The sequence below is a fragment of the Carex rostrata genome, chromosome 25 (assembly GCF_964058835.1).
Source record: "Carex rostrata chromosome 25, lpCarRost1.2, whole genome shotgun sequence".
Classification (NCBI taxonomy): Eukaryota; Viridiplantae; Streptophyta; class Magnoliopsida; order Poales; family Cyperaceae; genus Carex; species Carex rostrata.
In genome coordinates, this window is record NC_135942.1 from 6,102,447 (window position 1) to 6,119,414 (window position 16,968).

Sequence of the window (16,968 nt, forward strand, 5' to 3'; positions counted from 1 at the left end):
AAACGCCGATAAAATTAAATTATTATCTTTTCAAATTGTTCGATGCATGACTAAGAGTGAAGCATGTGTCGGAGCTGCATGATCAAAATGAATTTGTTTTCAAATTATATCAAATATATTCGTTACTTGTCTGTCTATAAATAAGGGAGAATTCGTTGTAGTAAAAAAATATGCCTAAATGTTAGGTAAAAAAAAATAGTAAAAAAATACTGTTTTTAGAAGGCAGATTTACTGATTTAATTGATTGGTTTACGAGGACAAATGTTTGTTTTCCTACTTTTGATACACAAAATATGCCTAAATGCCACCATATATGCGTCGAAACTCGAAAGTAGAGAAATTAATTTTTATTTGTTTTGACAATCCTGCCAATTAGAAAACTAACATTTTTCATTCATATCTACATTTTTTTTTATTTATTAATAAAGAGTAAAATGAAAACTTCATAAATTTAAAATGAGTTTTATAAGAAAAAAAATAATAAATTGAATAAATTTGTGAATTTTTAAAATTTAGAAAGATAAATACGATACTATAAAGTTTAGAAGGGAAAATATATAATTTCGAGGTTTTCAGGAGGTATACATGACATTTCTGTTTTAAATTAATTTAGATTTACTATACTCTAAAATAATTTGGATTTAATCTTATAAAATTAAAATAAAGTAAAAAACAATCAAACCAAATGACTTGTTTAGTGAAAAACCAATATCACTAAACAAGTCATTTACGGGACTCTGTAAACTATCGATACCATCCAGAGACATTTCCATCGCACAACCGTACCAGTATGCACACACAGCAAAGCTAATTCAAGTCATCCAGATATAAGGTGCTCTTTGATTTTAAAATATTCTTAAATCTTACATCAAAAAGGGTTACAGACATTTCAAGAGTTTATTACAACTAACAGCGTTCTTAAAATTCTATAAGCCTTAAACCAGAGATGCAATATATTAGTTAAGGTAATTCACCGGAAAATGTTTTAAACCAGGTCAAATAATCAAGCAAGTGCTGACCTAACACAAAACAAGAGTGCAGACTACAAAATGCTAAAGAAAAGCACAAAGAAGACAATTAACAATTACTCCAATAGCTTCCCATAATTAAACTCTTCCTCTGATTATGTAGCTTTAATGCTGATTCGAGCCCTCAATTTATCAGTTCTTTGTAGAAATATTCAACTCAGATAACAATTTTTTTAGTTCTCCATCCTGATGTAGCTTTATTGTATCTGCATCATTTTACAAAATTTACATCAGTAAGAGAAATGCTTCTTGATATGGATTTTGTATTTGTTAAGTTGAAATATTAAAGCGTCCACAAAAGCATTCTAGTGCATTGTGGATTCTTGTCGAAGACTAGTATCATTTGATGATGCCATGTGAATCGATAGAAACATGTGAAGTGCATGGCTAACCTAATAACGAAAGCTTACGATTCGTAAGGGAACTCCAGCAGGCCACCATGAGTTAAAAATAATCTTTTTAGTGAGGCTATGGTACCATGCATAGCACACTTTTGTCTGTACTATGAATGCATTTCTCCATTTTCGAAGTCCAAACAGTCGATCTGAACTGCTCAACATGATCCCCATTTGAAAATGCACTTGGAGGACAACTTTTACATGTTTTAAATTTTTTTTTACTATTTTTTTTAGATAGGTACAAAATCACTACTTTCAGATGATTCAGAATATTTAGATAAAGTGATTTTGTACCTATTTAAAAGAAGGGAAAATTTCCGCGGCACCCATCAAAACTTTTAAAATAGCCAATTTACCCACCAAAATATGAAAATATCCTATTTACCCATGAACTTCTTTTCTTTTATTCCCATCTCTTTATAAATATATTATTTGTCTTTTATTAAAAATCAAGTTGACTAATTTACCCTTCTCTCTGATATCCTCCATGTGCTAATTGATTTGACTATTTCAATCAGAGAGCAGTCTTGCTTATCATCTAGCCTATAACCAACCTGTCGGTATAAAAAATGGCGATGGATATTATTGCAATGATCCTAGGATGAGCATTATGGCTAAAGCCCTCTCTGATCTTTTCTAGTGTTTTGGCTGCTTTTTTTATGTGAATTGGGTAAGATTATCAGATATAATTTCAACTAAATTATTGAGACAATGATATTCTGAAATGAGAAAGAACCTTGCTTCTGGAAGGGAACCGTTCCAGTTGATCTTTGTGTTCAACGAAGAAGGTCATAGAGTACAGTAATTAGTGCTTGGGGTCAAAGGCTACTTGAAGATTAACTTTATTTTGCCATTTTGCCCATTGATTATTAACGAAGGAAGAAGCTTCTGAAATTATATCGAACGAAGTAGCACTATGCAATTTCTTTGATTTATCTTCATCCAGAACAACCCCCTCCCCAACCCACGTACGCACACACTCTTGTTTCCTCGCAGAGAAATGATGGTAGACAAGAAAAGGTTGTCTACTCTCTGTTTTGTTTCTTCTATTGAGTTTCTTTTTGGCAAATTCAAAGTCAAATTAATTGTTGTCTCCTCTGTCTTCATGAGTTCTCTCCGATTAAAATAGTTAAATTAATTAGATCAGAGAAGAAGACGGGGGTAAATTAGTCAACTTGATTTTTAATAAAAGACAAATAATATATTTATGAAGAGATGGGGATAAAAGAAAAGAAGTTCAGTTTGAATGGGTAAATAGGATATTTTCATGTTTTGATGGATAAATTGGCTATTTCAAAAGTTTTGATGGGTACATTGGAAATCTTCCCTCTTAAATTTTTCCCTTAGAAGGATAGTAAAAAAATTCTAAAAATGTAAAATTTGGCCACCAAGTACATTTTCATATGGAGATCATGATGACAGGTTTGAATTGACTATTTGGACTTTGAAAATGAAGATATAGATTCATAGTACGGAGCAAAGTGCACTATGCATAGTACCATAGCCTCACACTTTCTTTTTAAGGAGATTTGATTCGGAACTATTATATTTACCCTGCTTGCAGTGCACAAGCAGATGGTGCTTCTATGACACAGTTATAGGATTAGTCTCCTTTAAACAGAGGAACTGAGAAAAATTACCTGAACAACCACCTATATGCTTTCCACCTGAAAAGAATTTTAAGCAATAATTTAATAAAACAATAAAAGTGATCATTGTGGTAAGTCAATGAATGACCTTTTGGTATGTAAGCCGATAATCATTCCAGAATTGAACTGACTGGGATTGAATCAATAACTATAAGAAAATAAAAAAGGACAGTTTTTTTTTTCTTTTTGATAAACAGTGATTTTCATTATCACTGGTCTCCATTTCTTTTGAGAGACCACTTGTTATACAATCAAATACACATCTTTTCTTGATTAGCTCAATTAAAATATGCAAATTGAAGGATACATCACTATAATTTTCTTAAAGTGAGTCCTAATTGCATGGCTAAAGGCATATCAGCAAGAATCATGCCAGTCAGGTCCAGTTCCAGTACCCCCAAGGGATCACCTGGTACGGCACACTTTTCATATATCAAAATATAGAACTTAACAATAAGAAATTACCAATGAAAACATTAGGCACAGTGGATTGTCCTGTCAGCATTTCCAAAACCCTTTGCAACTGTGTGCCTTGTGCACCTGGGAAGTTTAAATTAATCATGCAAGGCTCATCAGCTTAAAATATGCTAAACACCAAATGAAGGTAAAATTCCTCTTATCTTTTTTTTTTCCTTTTCTTCACTATTTGTCAGGTTGTTACTTTTTAAAAATAAACAAATTGTATTAGTCACCACATTATTATTCTTTTCCCAACATTTGTCAGAGAGAAAATGTTCATTGCTCCTATCTATAAATGAACAACTCCATTAACTCTGTACTGTCACTGTTTGTTTGGGATTGGAGAATCAGATATTCGATACTGTTTTATCCAAATAATAAACCAGTATGTAAGAGCCAGTATGTACTGCAACATTTCACAGTCGGGTCTTATTTCCTCTGCCTATTTCTCTGTATTGTACATGTAATTGAATGGCTTGGTTCCTATTTTATTGCATACTATAATAAACTATATCTAAAATGTGAATTGTAAAATTTGGGGTAATCTGATAAAAGCTGCGTTGGACATTGAGGCTGCTATGCGTGTCTCATAAAACAGTACAGCAAGTACTCCCAGAAATTGTAATTCTAGGCCTTCACCTATTTAATAATAGAACATCTTATAGCCCAGCTAAGTATCACTTTATTTAGTAAGGGAATGATAATTATTTTGACTAAATCCAAATAGTTCCATCAGGCGCATTGTAATCTGCGCATTATTACTCCAATACAGTATCAGCTCATTAGGTGTGGATTATTTTGACTAAACCCACAACAATGGTTCCATCAGGCACACTGTAATCTGCAGGATCTCAAATGCACCTCTTATAGGTACCATTTTGTCTATTTAAAGGAGACAACAATTACTCCAATCTGGTATAAGCTAGCTAATTTGGTCTGCATTATTTTGATTAAATCCAAAATAACAGTTCCACCAACAAAGATCATAAGGCACCATAAAGATAAACTATAAAAGTCAAGTAAAATTAAATTGCAAAATTAAATAGATTTGTACCCAGTTGGTCCAGCTCAATCACATGGGGTTCCACACCAATACGCTTGAAAAGTGATTTCACTTCTGATGAATACCTTCAATTCAAAGTTAAGATTAAACTCTAACCTTCGTGTTAAACTCTACAACATTACAAATTTGGTAATTCAATTAATAGAGTAGCCAAACCCTTATCTAGTAACACGATTTACTGGCAAAATACAGAAATTTCAGCTCTGCAATTGGACACCCTAGCAATCTAGAACTTGCATATTTGCAATCAATTATAGATCCTTTTTATTAATTAAAAAAAAGTCCAAACGATGCCAAATTTCTCAAGCAACAGTCCGGGAACCAACTTCCCAAAGTCCTAAAGGTAGATAATTATAAATATGTAGAGCTAGAAAGAAAATCGTGAGAGAGCAAGAGAATTTGAAACTCACGAGCACCAAGTCTTGGAGTAGATTACGACGGGGTGTTCTGACACCGTTTTTTTCACCGACTCCTCCATTCTAGCACCGAATGATTGCGAAGAGGAAGACATCGATTGGACGGTTAGTATTCGACCTCGGGAAACGTGAGATCCCGGAATTCGAGATGGGCGGGTGAGATGAACGGAAACGAAGGGAAGACGTAGGTGGTTGCTGAACCGTGCGTGCTTGACGTGAGGGCAAAGAGACGCCCTTGCACGCGCCAAAGCGCAAAAACTCTCCGCCATGGAAAGAGGGAGGGAGGGAGGGACCTACGGAGAGAGAGAGGTATATGGAGGACGGGAGAGGGAGAGGAGGTATGGGATCCGATGGATGGATCTGGGGGTGTCTGTTAGACCGAATTTTTTATTAATAGAAATAAAATAAAAAAAATATTTAAAAAGAACACTACTTTAAAATTTTTGCAAAAACTAAGTAGATCGGGTTTTGTAAACCCGTCCCGCCGGACGGGACTACACAATCTGTCCCGATTAATCATCATTAACCCTTAACCAACATTTCGAAAAAAAAAAAAAAAAATATCCTGGACGGATTTAAGCATCCCGTCCCGCTCCAATTTCTATTAATAAAAAATTCGGTCAATTTCTCGCCGTGACCTGTCTTTTCGGCTATGCCATCCCCAATTCCAAATTTCAACCCTTCCGAATCAACAACAAACCAAAACCAGTACCACCACCCTCTGCGACTAAGGCACAATGGCAAAGGAGTTGATGCATGAAATGATTTCCGAAGGCTGCGAGCCCGATGTTGTGATTTACAACATTCTTATATATGCGTTGTTCAAGAAAGGTGAAATTGTGATGGCAAAGGAGTTGTTGCATGAAATGATTTGTAAAGGGTACAATACCATGCTTATGGGTGGGTTGGACCAGAAAAGTTAAAAAGTATGAAGACAAAGGAGTTGCCTCTTTTATCTTTCAACTTGCTTTTGGTGAATATAATAATAGAAAAAGAGGATCTTCATCTGCTGACAAGTGCTGCGTGATAAATGAAGAAGAGTCATGGAGCTTGGGGGACATCCGCAAACCCATCGATGAGCGCTTTAAAGAGGTGGTGGTAATTTGTAAGAGGATACGCTCTCGTCTTTCCATTGGTTACAGAATACTTGACAAGGAATAAGGCTGAGGTATAATTAATCGATTCAGTAATTATGTATTAGGTGCTTGTAGTTTGGTAATAGCTGCAAACTTGTTATAATTATATATCTTACTCAAAACATTTTAATTGTCTCTACGTACTACAGTGGACCCAGTTGCAATTTGTGGAAAAGGTTTTGAAATTTCAAACATAAGTCAAAATTTCTCTGATCCATTGGACAAGTTTATTTTTGTAATAATTACATTGCTTACAACCTATTTGATGAAATTCCTGAATGAAGTAACTTTTCTTATGTTGAAGAAAACCTATCTTCTACCAACATCTGACACCCCGTATGCTATTTTTTATAATCCAATCCATTAACTTTACAAAGAACCTTATGATCTAAACCATATTACACTCTAAAGTCCCTGCTATCCCTGCTATCCCTGCTATTTGGGCTAAGAAAAGCACCAAATTGAAATCACCTTATGTAAGTTAAGTGGTATATATGCTTATTAGTTTAGTACTTTAGTTAAATTGAAGTTAAGTTTGATTGAATTGAAGCCAGTTATGCATTATATATTATTTTCTAATGAAAAGTATCAGTCAGGAATTGGTGGTTTACAAAATTTCCAACAAAAGGTTATCTATGGTTGATTATAGTACTATTGATCTAATTTCCAACAATCGGATGGGACGGGCTAAGAGAACCCGTCCATTTTTTTTTTTTTTTTTACGGAGCGGGACGGGATGCTTAAACCCGTCCAGAATTTTTTTTTTTTTTTTTTTTTTTTTTTTTCGAGATGTTGATTAAGGCTTAATGATGATTAATCGGGACGGGTTGTGTAGTCCCGTCCGGCGGGACGGGTTTACAAAACCCGATCTACCTAGTTTTCGCAAAAATTTTAAAGTTGTGTTCTTTTTAAATATTTATTTTATTTTATTTCTATTAATAAAAAATTCGGTCTGTTAGATGGATCCGTATCCTCCCAGGTACCTGACTCAAAACAATTGAAAAGGACGGTCCAGATTTATTTTTATCCGGTTCTTGTTCGGATGACTGAGGGGCAGTACTATTTGAGCTTCGAGATTCGTGCTAAGTTAAAAAGAACAATTTTAGACCATCCGATTCAATTGTACTCAGTCTAGTAACCTGAGAGGATGTGAATTCTGTTAGATGCTACCCTTAAAGGTAATAAATTCGAGTTTAGATCCCGACCGTCAGATTTGTTTTTGGCCCGAAAAACCTCGTACATTTCATCCCGGACTAAATTGGACCGGATTTTTGATCAGACAGTTCCGATGTAAACTCAAAATTTGAGTCACTTCAGAAAATCCGGACTCGTTAGTCAGTCTGAATCCTCAACTCAATATTTGAGTTTACATGCGGACTGTTAGCTTAGTAATAATTCATAGTACCTCTTTAATATAAATAATAGGATAAATTTCGTTATTTATCACAAATTAATTAGTCATTCAAGTTTGATTTGTTTATTTTTAGTTACTTATCTTCGTTATTTGTTTTAATCAAGTTAATTTATACTTTTCTATCAGAATACTAACGGAATATACTCATTTTGTTAGTATTTTGAATGGAATAAACATATCCCGTTAATATTTTGAACAAAATGATCATATTTCATTAAAATTTTGGACATAAAAGTATAGAGTTACTTTATTGAAACAAATAACAAAATTGAGTAACTAACAAGAGACAAATCAAATTTGAGTGACCAATTCGTAACAAATAGCAAAGTTCATTCACCTCCAGCAAAATTTGAGTCTGCATCATCTGCATTAACTCAAAAGAGCCTCTTTTGAGTTAATGCATCTAAGCATTTTAAATGGAGTCAATCCAACCACAACCTATAATTCAGGGGTCCTTTAATATTAGTGTGGATCTAGTCCGCATGGATCTTAAAGCATATCGAACGGTCTAGACTAGTTCAAAAGATTCTTTTTTGAGTTAATGAAGAGGATACAAATTCACAAAATTTACTCAAAAAAAAATACTTGACCACTTCAGGGGCTCACAAGTCACAAGAGGAGATTAGAGTGGAAAAAACGTGCTGTGCCGTGATTAAGTGAACAGTGATACATGTTGTGCCGTGACCAAAATGTTGATGGATGGTCATGGCACGCGAATGGTCACGGCACACGAGTCATTTGCATGTTGTGTCCAAACGTAATTGGTTATGTTTCTTACGTTTAATTATGTTTTTCATAATTTAAGTTAGCTTATTCAAGATTCACCATTTGATCTAACAGTCCTAACTACACGTGACTTACGTGATTACGTGACGTGCCGTGATCAGATCTTTCACGTGATGTGCCGTGTCAAATTTTTTAAAAGCTGATCACGGCATGCGAATGGTTACACCACGGGACACGCGAGTCACAGCATGGAATAGTCACACGTGCCGTGCCGTTCCGGTCCGCCGTGCCATTTTTCCAACTCTAGAGGAGAGACTGCACAACAACACAACAATAGACTTTGTTGACCAAATTATTCCCTTCTAACAAGATCTGGCGATCGGAGAGGAGAGTAGCAGCGCAGAGATTTTTTTCGACGTGATTTTAAAAAGAAATAGAAGCTGGCGAAATTATGTGCAAAGAGAAGGTATTTGACCAAGGCAAAATTATGAACGGAACCTCATCGTCTTCCTCCCGCCTTCCTCAATTGAGAGTGCTTCTCGTTGAAATTTAGCTGTATCAAGTGATTAAGAGAAGAGTTCTGACAAAGGTAAACTAGTTTTCTCCTATGATCTTCCTCTTCTTCTCTCGGTTCAGTTCCCTTTAGTCTTTCCATTAGAAATTCGAGAATAATCTCCAATTTAGTAAATTGGTTGCAATGCAGGGTTCTACACTGTTTCTTCTTCAGATACTGGTTCTAATGGAGACCATTGCTTCGATTCAGATCCTCTCTAGTCTGTCAGAAGTTGAAGAGGTATGTACTTTAGAATTTCAGCATCCATGTACAAGTCTAAGGAACCGTGCGCATAACATAATTAAACATCATTACATATAACACATTATAGTAGCATTGTCCCACAAGAAAAATATAAAACATAGATAACCTTGCCAAAAAAGAGTATAATATGTAATGATGTTTACATATAATACATGTAATACTAAGCTCTGCCTTGGTTCTTCTCGATCGGCAATCTACTATTCCTAGAGCCGGTTTCTCTCTGCACTACCTGTATTCTACAAAATTCAAGCCTCACATTTTTGGAGGCTACTCACGATGCAAAATAACCCGGTTTAGAAACGTCATGAAGAGCATGACTATACTGAGCACTCATTGCTACCTACAAAATCAGAAAGAATACATTATGATAATGCTTATACAGGTCTGCATCTACTGCCATAACATCAATGGCATCCACAGCTACTACCATAGTTATACGGGCTATATTATCAAGATCATAGTATCATGCAGTTCATATCACACTTTGTTTTTTTTTCTTTTGGGGATCTGTTTTTTCGTCTGAACCATTCAGTTTTGATTGAACGGTCCACTTGAAAGGGGTATGTACCAAACAATTCGGTACTGGTAAGTTTCTGTTGATACAATTTTTCAATTTTTAGGAAGAAAAGTTAATGTTTAGGCCCAGTTTAACATGCATATCCTCATTGAAATAGTCAAAATTTAACACAAGGAAAAAAAATGTTATTGATAATTTATTCAGAAAACAACTATCATTCTGGTACGTCTCTGTACCAAGCCTAATTAGTGCATTTTTATCTGTATTTTAGCAAAGACTGCTCTTACATTTCTACTACAGAACTATAATTCAGAAAATTCACATCCAAATAGGAGAGGAAACCAACATCTACAAAATTGACTATCACAAGGGAAATAAAAAAGCAGGTTAAATTATGCTTACTTTCAGACTGCTTTCTTTTTGCCATCATCTTGTTTGCAGTACTATGCTACAAAAAATGAGAAAAAAAAAACAAAAAACAAAAGTTTTTGTACCATCATTGAAAGAATTTCGAAGTTCTGAAAATTACAAAGGGCCAGAACATTAACTTTATTTTTCTTTGCTTTGCCATCAAAGTTAAAAGTCCAAATTGTATATATTATATTTAATATTGAAAACTTCAGCACTGAATATGAACTACCATGCGATGCAAATTCCAATTCCCTGAAACGAAATATGAAGAAGGCACCTACGTACAGGGTAAAATTGTGTTTTACGGTTTTACCTGAGGAGACACTTGTCCTGGTGCCATACTGGGAAAATGATATGGATCACCAGCATGCGAATACGGAAAAAACTCCGCTGCCATGTGCTGAGGCGGCATTTGCAACATTGGAGCTTGAATTGTTTGATTGATGTGCAGGTACGGTATTGGAGATACAAGTGGGGCAATGCCCGGTTGCATGCGCGTGGCCATGTTCATGCCAACACTCATATTCGGGTCCATGCCCATACGAATGGATGGCATGGATTGCATGTATGGTGGTCCAATCGGAAACATCGGTGGCCTCATGGCACATCTCCTGGAGTACATCTACATCAAAAAATATAAGAAGGTATGATTTGTTAGATTTACTGTCAAAATTAGCATATTGTAAATTAATGTACATAGTAAAACAAGGTACTGGCGGTTCCAAGTTTTAATTAGTGTGCTGAATCATGATGTTGGCAACAATTCCCTCGAGGGAGTCGGGAATTGTAAATACAGGAGCGTGCACACGAAAATACACGAAATGAATGTGTGTGGGCAAGCACGTATATTAAAGCCTTATCTAAGTACTATCATGGCGAAAATGATATTAATATCTGGCCATCCAGGGTTAACTCCAAAATTTGAAAGAAATTAAGCAACTAATCTGAGACCTTAGTACACCAATTCGGTATGAAGTTGTATCAGAATGAACCAAACAAATTTGAAAGAGTACCGGCTAACATATTTTTGGAGGAACAAAAACAAACAAACTATACTACTTGACGTACCTCCAATTCTGATGTCAGACGGACACACATAAATACACGATACAAGTGTGTGTGCGCGCACACGTATTATTGCCTGAATAAAGTACTATCAGGGCAAAAATGATATGAAAATTGGGGTATCCAGTGATAATTCCCAAAATTGGAAGAAAAAAAAAGCAAGCAACTAATCTGAGACCTTAATACACCATTATAATTTGAAGTTGCATCAGAATGAACCAAACCAATTTGAAGAATTTTAACTAAAGATCAAATTAAGCAATATATATAACTTGGACCCCAAACCAATAATATTTATACTGTCAATTGTGTTAATTACTCATTTACTTTAGAGGTTCATCTGTTCAAATAATTGTGCTACAGAGCATGCATTTGTCTACCGACACCTATTTGAACGAATCAAAATTTATAGGAAGTACCTTGACTTGCTTCTGAAGGGACTTCACATGAACAATTGTTGCATCCAATATCGACGCTTTATCCAACTAAAAAAAGACAGCAAATTAAATATATAGATGCTTAATTGCATACACAAAAATTGAATAGTACCTAACAACAGAAAAGTTTCACACAGGTATAACCTTGTTGGTTCTCGGTACGAGTCCTTGTAATGTCTTCAGCTTCTCATTTATCCTACTTCTTCGTTTCTGTGTCAAATTAATTCAAGTAAATGCAAAATTTACTAATTGCATCAACATATATATAAACAACAAATTAAGTACAGATTGGAGCATGAGATCTATTTCCTGCATAATTTCTGAGCAGAAAGAAATTCATTTTATATATATACCTGCTCAGAAAGATTGTGAACTTCAGTTGTGCGTGACTTTCTTGACAATGTTGATCGGGGAGAGGCATCTTTTCTCTTTTCATTGGAACCAATTGTTGATAACTTTGATTGAATAAGAGAATCTTGTTTAATTTGCTGTTGAGGAAAAAAATTACTGATGATTTGATTTATTTAATATCAAATCAAATACTAGGTTAAATTGGCCAGACTTGTTTAACAGAATTAAAATTTGGCATTTATATTTGGATCAGTCAAACAATTTAGTGAGTTAAATAAATCTTGGAGAATATATTGAAGCATATGCATTCAACAAACCTCAATGTGTTGTCCTTCAAAGCCGGCCTTTACCTTGCTTTTACAGTTCACCTGTCCCAAGGGGCCCAGCTGACAGTCTGAATTTGCATCTTTCTCTGGTAAGACAGGTTGCACGACCTGACAACCCGACTCCACAGCCTTATCTGGCAACACAGGCAGCGGTAAATTACCGGTTCCTGCCACTGTTTGTCTATTCGTATCGACTCTAGTATCAGCCGTGTCAATTGGGTAGTGAAGCCATGCTGCCATCTCATCCTCACCTACGAGAATCGATTCCTCCTCGTTTGGTGCCAACAGTGGCGCTGCCAGCTGAGATGTCACAGTTGATGCCGGTGAGCCCCAGAGTGGCTCTTCAACGGGATCTTTTTCCCATATCAACTCCAGTGGTTCTAACTGATCTAGCCTATATATACACACATGTAGACATCTTGTCAGCAAAGCAGCAGTTATCCGTAAATAGGGGTGGCAAAAAAGCTCATAGCTCGATCGTGACTCGCACCTGAGTCGCTCGCTCGTTACTGGACTGAGCTGTTAACGAACGAGCTTGCCACTAACTTGGTTCATAATTAACGAGTTCAAGCTGGGACCTAGCTTGCTCGCCAGCTCGGCTAGGCATCAATTTGTCAATTTGTATGAATTTGTGTGCATTTTATACTGTCTAGTTCGGTTCAGCTCGATCCAAAAAGTTTGTATAATTTATTTTCTTCTTAAAACAAGATCTAGCCAGATCCAGCGAGCTGGCTTGTCACGAGTTCAAGCTGAGGTTTTAGCTCGGATGTCCTAGGTCCAGCTCGCTCGGCTGTAGCTCGGTCCAGAATTAACAAGCTGAGTTAGGATGTAGCTCGGACCGAGCCAGCTCGTTGACACCCCTACCATAAATAGGAAGGATCTGGAATATATATAAAAGAGTTGATAGGAAACCGATATGCTAAAAAAAAGCTGAGCGTGTGATAGCTATCTTAAAAATTTGTTCTCTTAAATAAAAAAAATAAAAAAATAGAAAAGTTGATAAGAAACTAAAGAACTGTAAAAGTAATATCTCTCTACATACATGCATGCATGGATAGATAGAGAGAGAAAGAGAGAGAGAGAGAGAGAGAGAACTAACATGGAAAGTGTCATTGGGCTGCCGATGTCGAGGTCTAGACTGATTAAATCCATATAGTACGTACAAGAGAGATGTAAGAAGCCCTGTATGCAACAGAATAAGAGAGATGATAATGATATGAGAGAGAGAGAGAGCAAGAATATAATGCTTCCTCATCTTTTGAAGAGAATCAAAATCAAAAGACCCATATATACCTCAATATGATGAACACAGAAAAATCAAACTAGCTTATATATGCTTGAAAAAACATGCAAAAAAGCTCAATGATGGATGCACCTAGAACTTGTATTATCAGAAAGGCTTTCATCTAATTGCATACGCTGTAAGCCTGTAACGCTAGCCATATATATGTCTTTGGGACTGACGAAAGAGGTCTCCATTTATCAGAGTACTGGAGAGTTCAACAGCACTTAACGGACTTGATTTTCAAACTTTCTGGAAATTGAGAAGCATTATATCGCACGGTTAGAAAGTTAGTTGGGCAGATATGGTGCTTCGGACCACTCCGCTAGCTGCCATAATCCGAGTTAACTGGAAGTATGCAGAACATGCGGACTGGAGAGGAAACTGCCAAAACTGTCAAATTGTAGTCTTGCAAAAGTTCCGGAAAGTTCTATTGTTCTCTCTATCATTTATGGATGAGGCTAACAATACGGCCGCGCCGCTCTGCTTGGCGTTTGCAAATTTGGGAAGGCGCGCGTTCAACGAGTCCGCATCTTCTGCATTAACTTCAGAGAGAATCTATTGACTTTAATGCATCTCAACCGTCCGATCAAGATCAGATTCAATCCAGTACGTCTATATATGATGCAAAGAACTCTTTAAGATTAGTGTGGATCTCAATTGAACAGTCCAGATCTATTAACGGACGTTCCGTTATTGCAGAGGATACGAATGAGGCGTTGAAATTTATTTACAGGGCTTTTACATTTCCAAGCATATTCATGTACGTAGTTACGGTTCAAAACAAACAAATGGACAAAAACAAGTCGGTGCGGCTTGGCTTGTCAGAATTTTCACGTGCGGATTCAAGATTTTCGTAGGACGAATAAGAAAAATCGGATTTAAATCTATTAACTAATTGAGTAATCGATAAATAAATAATATTTTGACTTATACGTCATAATGTTCTGATATTTTAACTTATAATTATAATTACTAATCATAATTTAAAAAAATTATTTTAATTTTAACACTAAATTTAATTTGAATAACAAATTAAACATTCAAATGGAGACAAAAAAATTTCCAGGAGGAACAAAGCCATTAAAACTCAAAATTCAGGGAGGGAGCGATTGCTCCCCTGTTACATGCTGGGTCCGCCCCTGAGAATTCTGATATTCTAAAGTGACTTAAAAGTCTGAGTCTAAATCTGAACCGTACGATCAAAATTTATACGAATATTAAAGAGATCCTATGAATTTTAATTTGAGCCGGATTAATTAGAATTCTGATCGGACTGTTCGGATTCAAACTCAAATATTGAATTGCTTTTAAGAGATCCGGGCTACCTTGTCGAACATATATATAAAAAAAAAAAGAATACAAAAGTAATAAAGGTTAACTTTTATCTGTTTAAATATAAATCATTATAAATAAATGACAATTTAAACTTAACAAGTATTAGTTTTTAAGTTATTCAAATAGAAATTCATACTACTAAATCTTAAATAATAACATATTAATTATGTAAAAAAAATTGCCAACCAAATTTATGTGAATTGTGAAATATTTATTAATTTTCTACTAGATAAATGTGGATCAAATCCTATTGATATCAAACAGAAAAATTGAAGCAATGTTTAAATTAAGGAATTTCATGATACCCCCTTCAAAAACTCATAAAACGTATTTTCATCTAAAATTCATACTATCATATTTATCCTTCTAAATTTCAAAAAGTCACAAATTCACTTAATTTATGACTCTTCTATTAAAACTCATTTTAAATTTATAAATTACCTATTTCATCCTTTATTAAAATATAAAAATATGTATTTATTCTTCTAATTGGATAATTTTTAGAGCAAATTGTTCATTTTCTTACTTGTGATGCACACACAAGCATATGCATATGCATCACAATAGATAAATGAACCATTTATCCTAAAGCTAGAAAATAGAACATTATTCTTATAGAGACTACATAATTTTAATTTTTAATAAATAATAAAATGAGCACATTATGAGTTATAATTGAAAAGTCGATAAATTTGGTAAATTTGTGAGTTTTTTAAATTTAGAAGGCTAAATATGACTTATGAATTTTAGAGAGAAAAAACGTAATTTCGATATTTTTTTTAGGAATACACATGAAATTTCCCTTAACATATGACAATTTTGTTGTAGAGATATATCTCTATTCTATTATTAAGCACGTTGGGTGTCCGATCTGCCAACGGCTACGATTGAGAGATGAAACTTCAAATTTGATCTCAGCTCTCCAATTACATATTTTGTCTTCTTTTGATTAAATGCATCTGTTTTATGTATAGAAGTCTAAATTTAGTTAAAAACATACCCACCACATATGCTGCCACATGATACGTTACAATTAAAATTGAATAAATTCTGAAATTTAGCGATATATTTATCCGTTTCCTTTTTTTGTTTCCATATTTCTCCTCTTCAATTGAGAAGACTCCACCTTTCATTTTCTTATTTATTGTTTCCTTACTTCTTCGTTTCTATACGGATCACAATGGAATTTTTTTTTTATTTCCTTATTTTTCTTTCTTTGTTTCTATACATATTGGTGTGGGCAATTTAGAATATATTTCCGATATAGAATATATCAATGTGTGTGTGTGTGTGTGTGTGTTCTAAATTGGAAACAAAGAAGAATATAAATTGGAACGTGTGTGTGAATATATATTTTTCTTATAATATGTGTGTGTGTATATATCCTATACATACACACGATAACACTTTTTATTTATGTTTTTTGATATCATATTATATGTTGATATTGAATTGTTGTATGATATTTGATATTATATTCGAATCGAGCTATTATTTGATATCATTGGTACTTAAAAATAAAAAATCATCATATCATCAAATTGTTATCAGAGATCACGATTAAAGTTAATTAAAAATACAGAATCATATAAATTTTCTATTAATATGTGTTTTAATTTTTAGATAATTATTATTTTCATTGATATATTTGTTTCTTATAATATGTCCCCCGTTACAACGCACGGGTATAATACTAGTTATTACATGACATTGATAGGTGATGGTAGAGGTGTGCACTTGCCCTCCTAACATAAAAATGCACTTACGCACATGTTTTTCTATTTTTTTTTGTTAAATTATACTCACATTTAAATAATTATGAAATAATATTTTATTTTAATTTTTTGCTCTATTATGTTCTAGCCTCATCTTGAAAATGAGTCAAATTTATGTAGAATACATAGAATCATAATAGGAGTCATAAAGTTGAACTTTTTTTTTTTGAATAATAGAATAAAATCATGTCCTTAATTATATATTATTTGCAAAAGTTTATAACATATATGTTTTGATATAAAACCTTAGGTAAATTTAAAAGAAAAGGTCTCAAGAGGATTGAGTTTTGAAAGAGCTGAAAAGGTGAAAAAAAAATTAGGTGAAAGAATTGTGCAAAATTCAAAAACAAATTAATAAGA

The 16,968-nt window shown here is 34.3% G+C and overlaps 3 protein-coding genes across 4 annotated transcripts; all 3 read right to left on the bottom strand.

The window, feature by feature from the left end:
• Positions 1 to 828: 828 nt before the first annotated feature.
• Positions 829 to 5,391, bottom strand: LOC144576084 (Thioredoxin superfamily protein). The gene is made up of 5 exons (XM_078326336.1): positions 5,008 to 5,391; positions 4,589 to 4,662; positions 3,541 to 3,615; positions 3,067 to 3,093; positions 829 to 1,234 (listed from the first exon to the last, which is right to left on the bottom strand). The coding sequence occupies exons 1-5, from the start codon at positions 5,280 to 5,282 to the stop codon at positions 1,161 to 1,163; spliced, it is 525 nt and encodes a 174-aa protein (XP_078182462.1). The 5' UTR covers positions 5,283 to 5,391; the 3' UTR covers positions 829 to 1,160.
• Positions 5,392 to 9,272: 3,881 nt separating this feature from the next.
• On the bottom strand, positions 9,273 to 11,498 carry LOC144543671 (uncharacterized). 2 transcript variants are annotated; one of them, XM_078292020.1, is made up of 4 exons: positions 11,103 to 11,498; positions 10,348 to 10,656; positions 10,026 to 10,071; positions 9,273 to 9,446 (listed from the first exon to the last, which is right to left on the bottom strand). In XM_078292020.1, the coding sequence occupies exons 1-4, from the start codon at positions 11,130 to 11,132 to the stop codon at positions 9,424 to 9,426; spliced, it is 408 nt and encodes a 135-aa protein (XP_078148146.1). In that variant the 5' UTR covers positions 11,133 to 11,498; the 3' UTR covers positions 9,273 to 9,423. The 2 variants fall into 2 exon arrangements, with proteins under 2 accessions (XP_078148146.1, XP_078148147.1); XM_078292021.1 differs by lacking the exon at positions 10,026 to 10,071.
• A 14-nt stretch (positions 11,499 to 11,512) lies between these two features.
• LOC144543670 (uncharacterized) lies at positions 11,513 to 13,502 on the bottom strand. The gene is made up of 4 exons (XM_078292019.1): positions 13,313 to 13,502; positions 11,890 to 12,607; positions 11,681 to 11,746; positions 11,513 to 11,584 (listed from the first exon to the last, which is right to left on the bottom strand). Exons 1-2 carry the CDS (start codon positions 13,363 to 13,365, stop codon positions 12,196 to 12,198), a joined length of 465 nt encoding a protein of 154 aa, XP_078148145.1. The 5' UTR covers positions 13,366 to 13,502; the 3' UTR covers positions 11,513 to 11,584; positions 11,681 to 11,746; positions 11,890 to 12,195.
• Between the last annotated feature and the right edge of the window lie 3,466 nt (positions 13,503 to 16,968).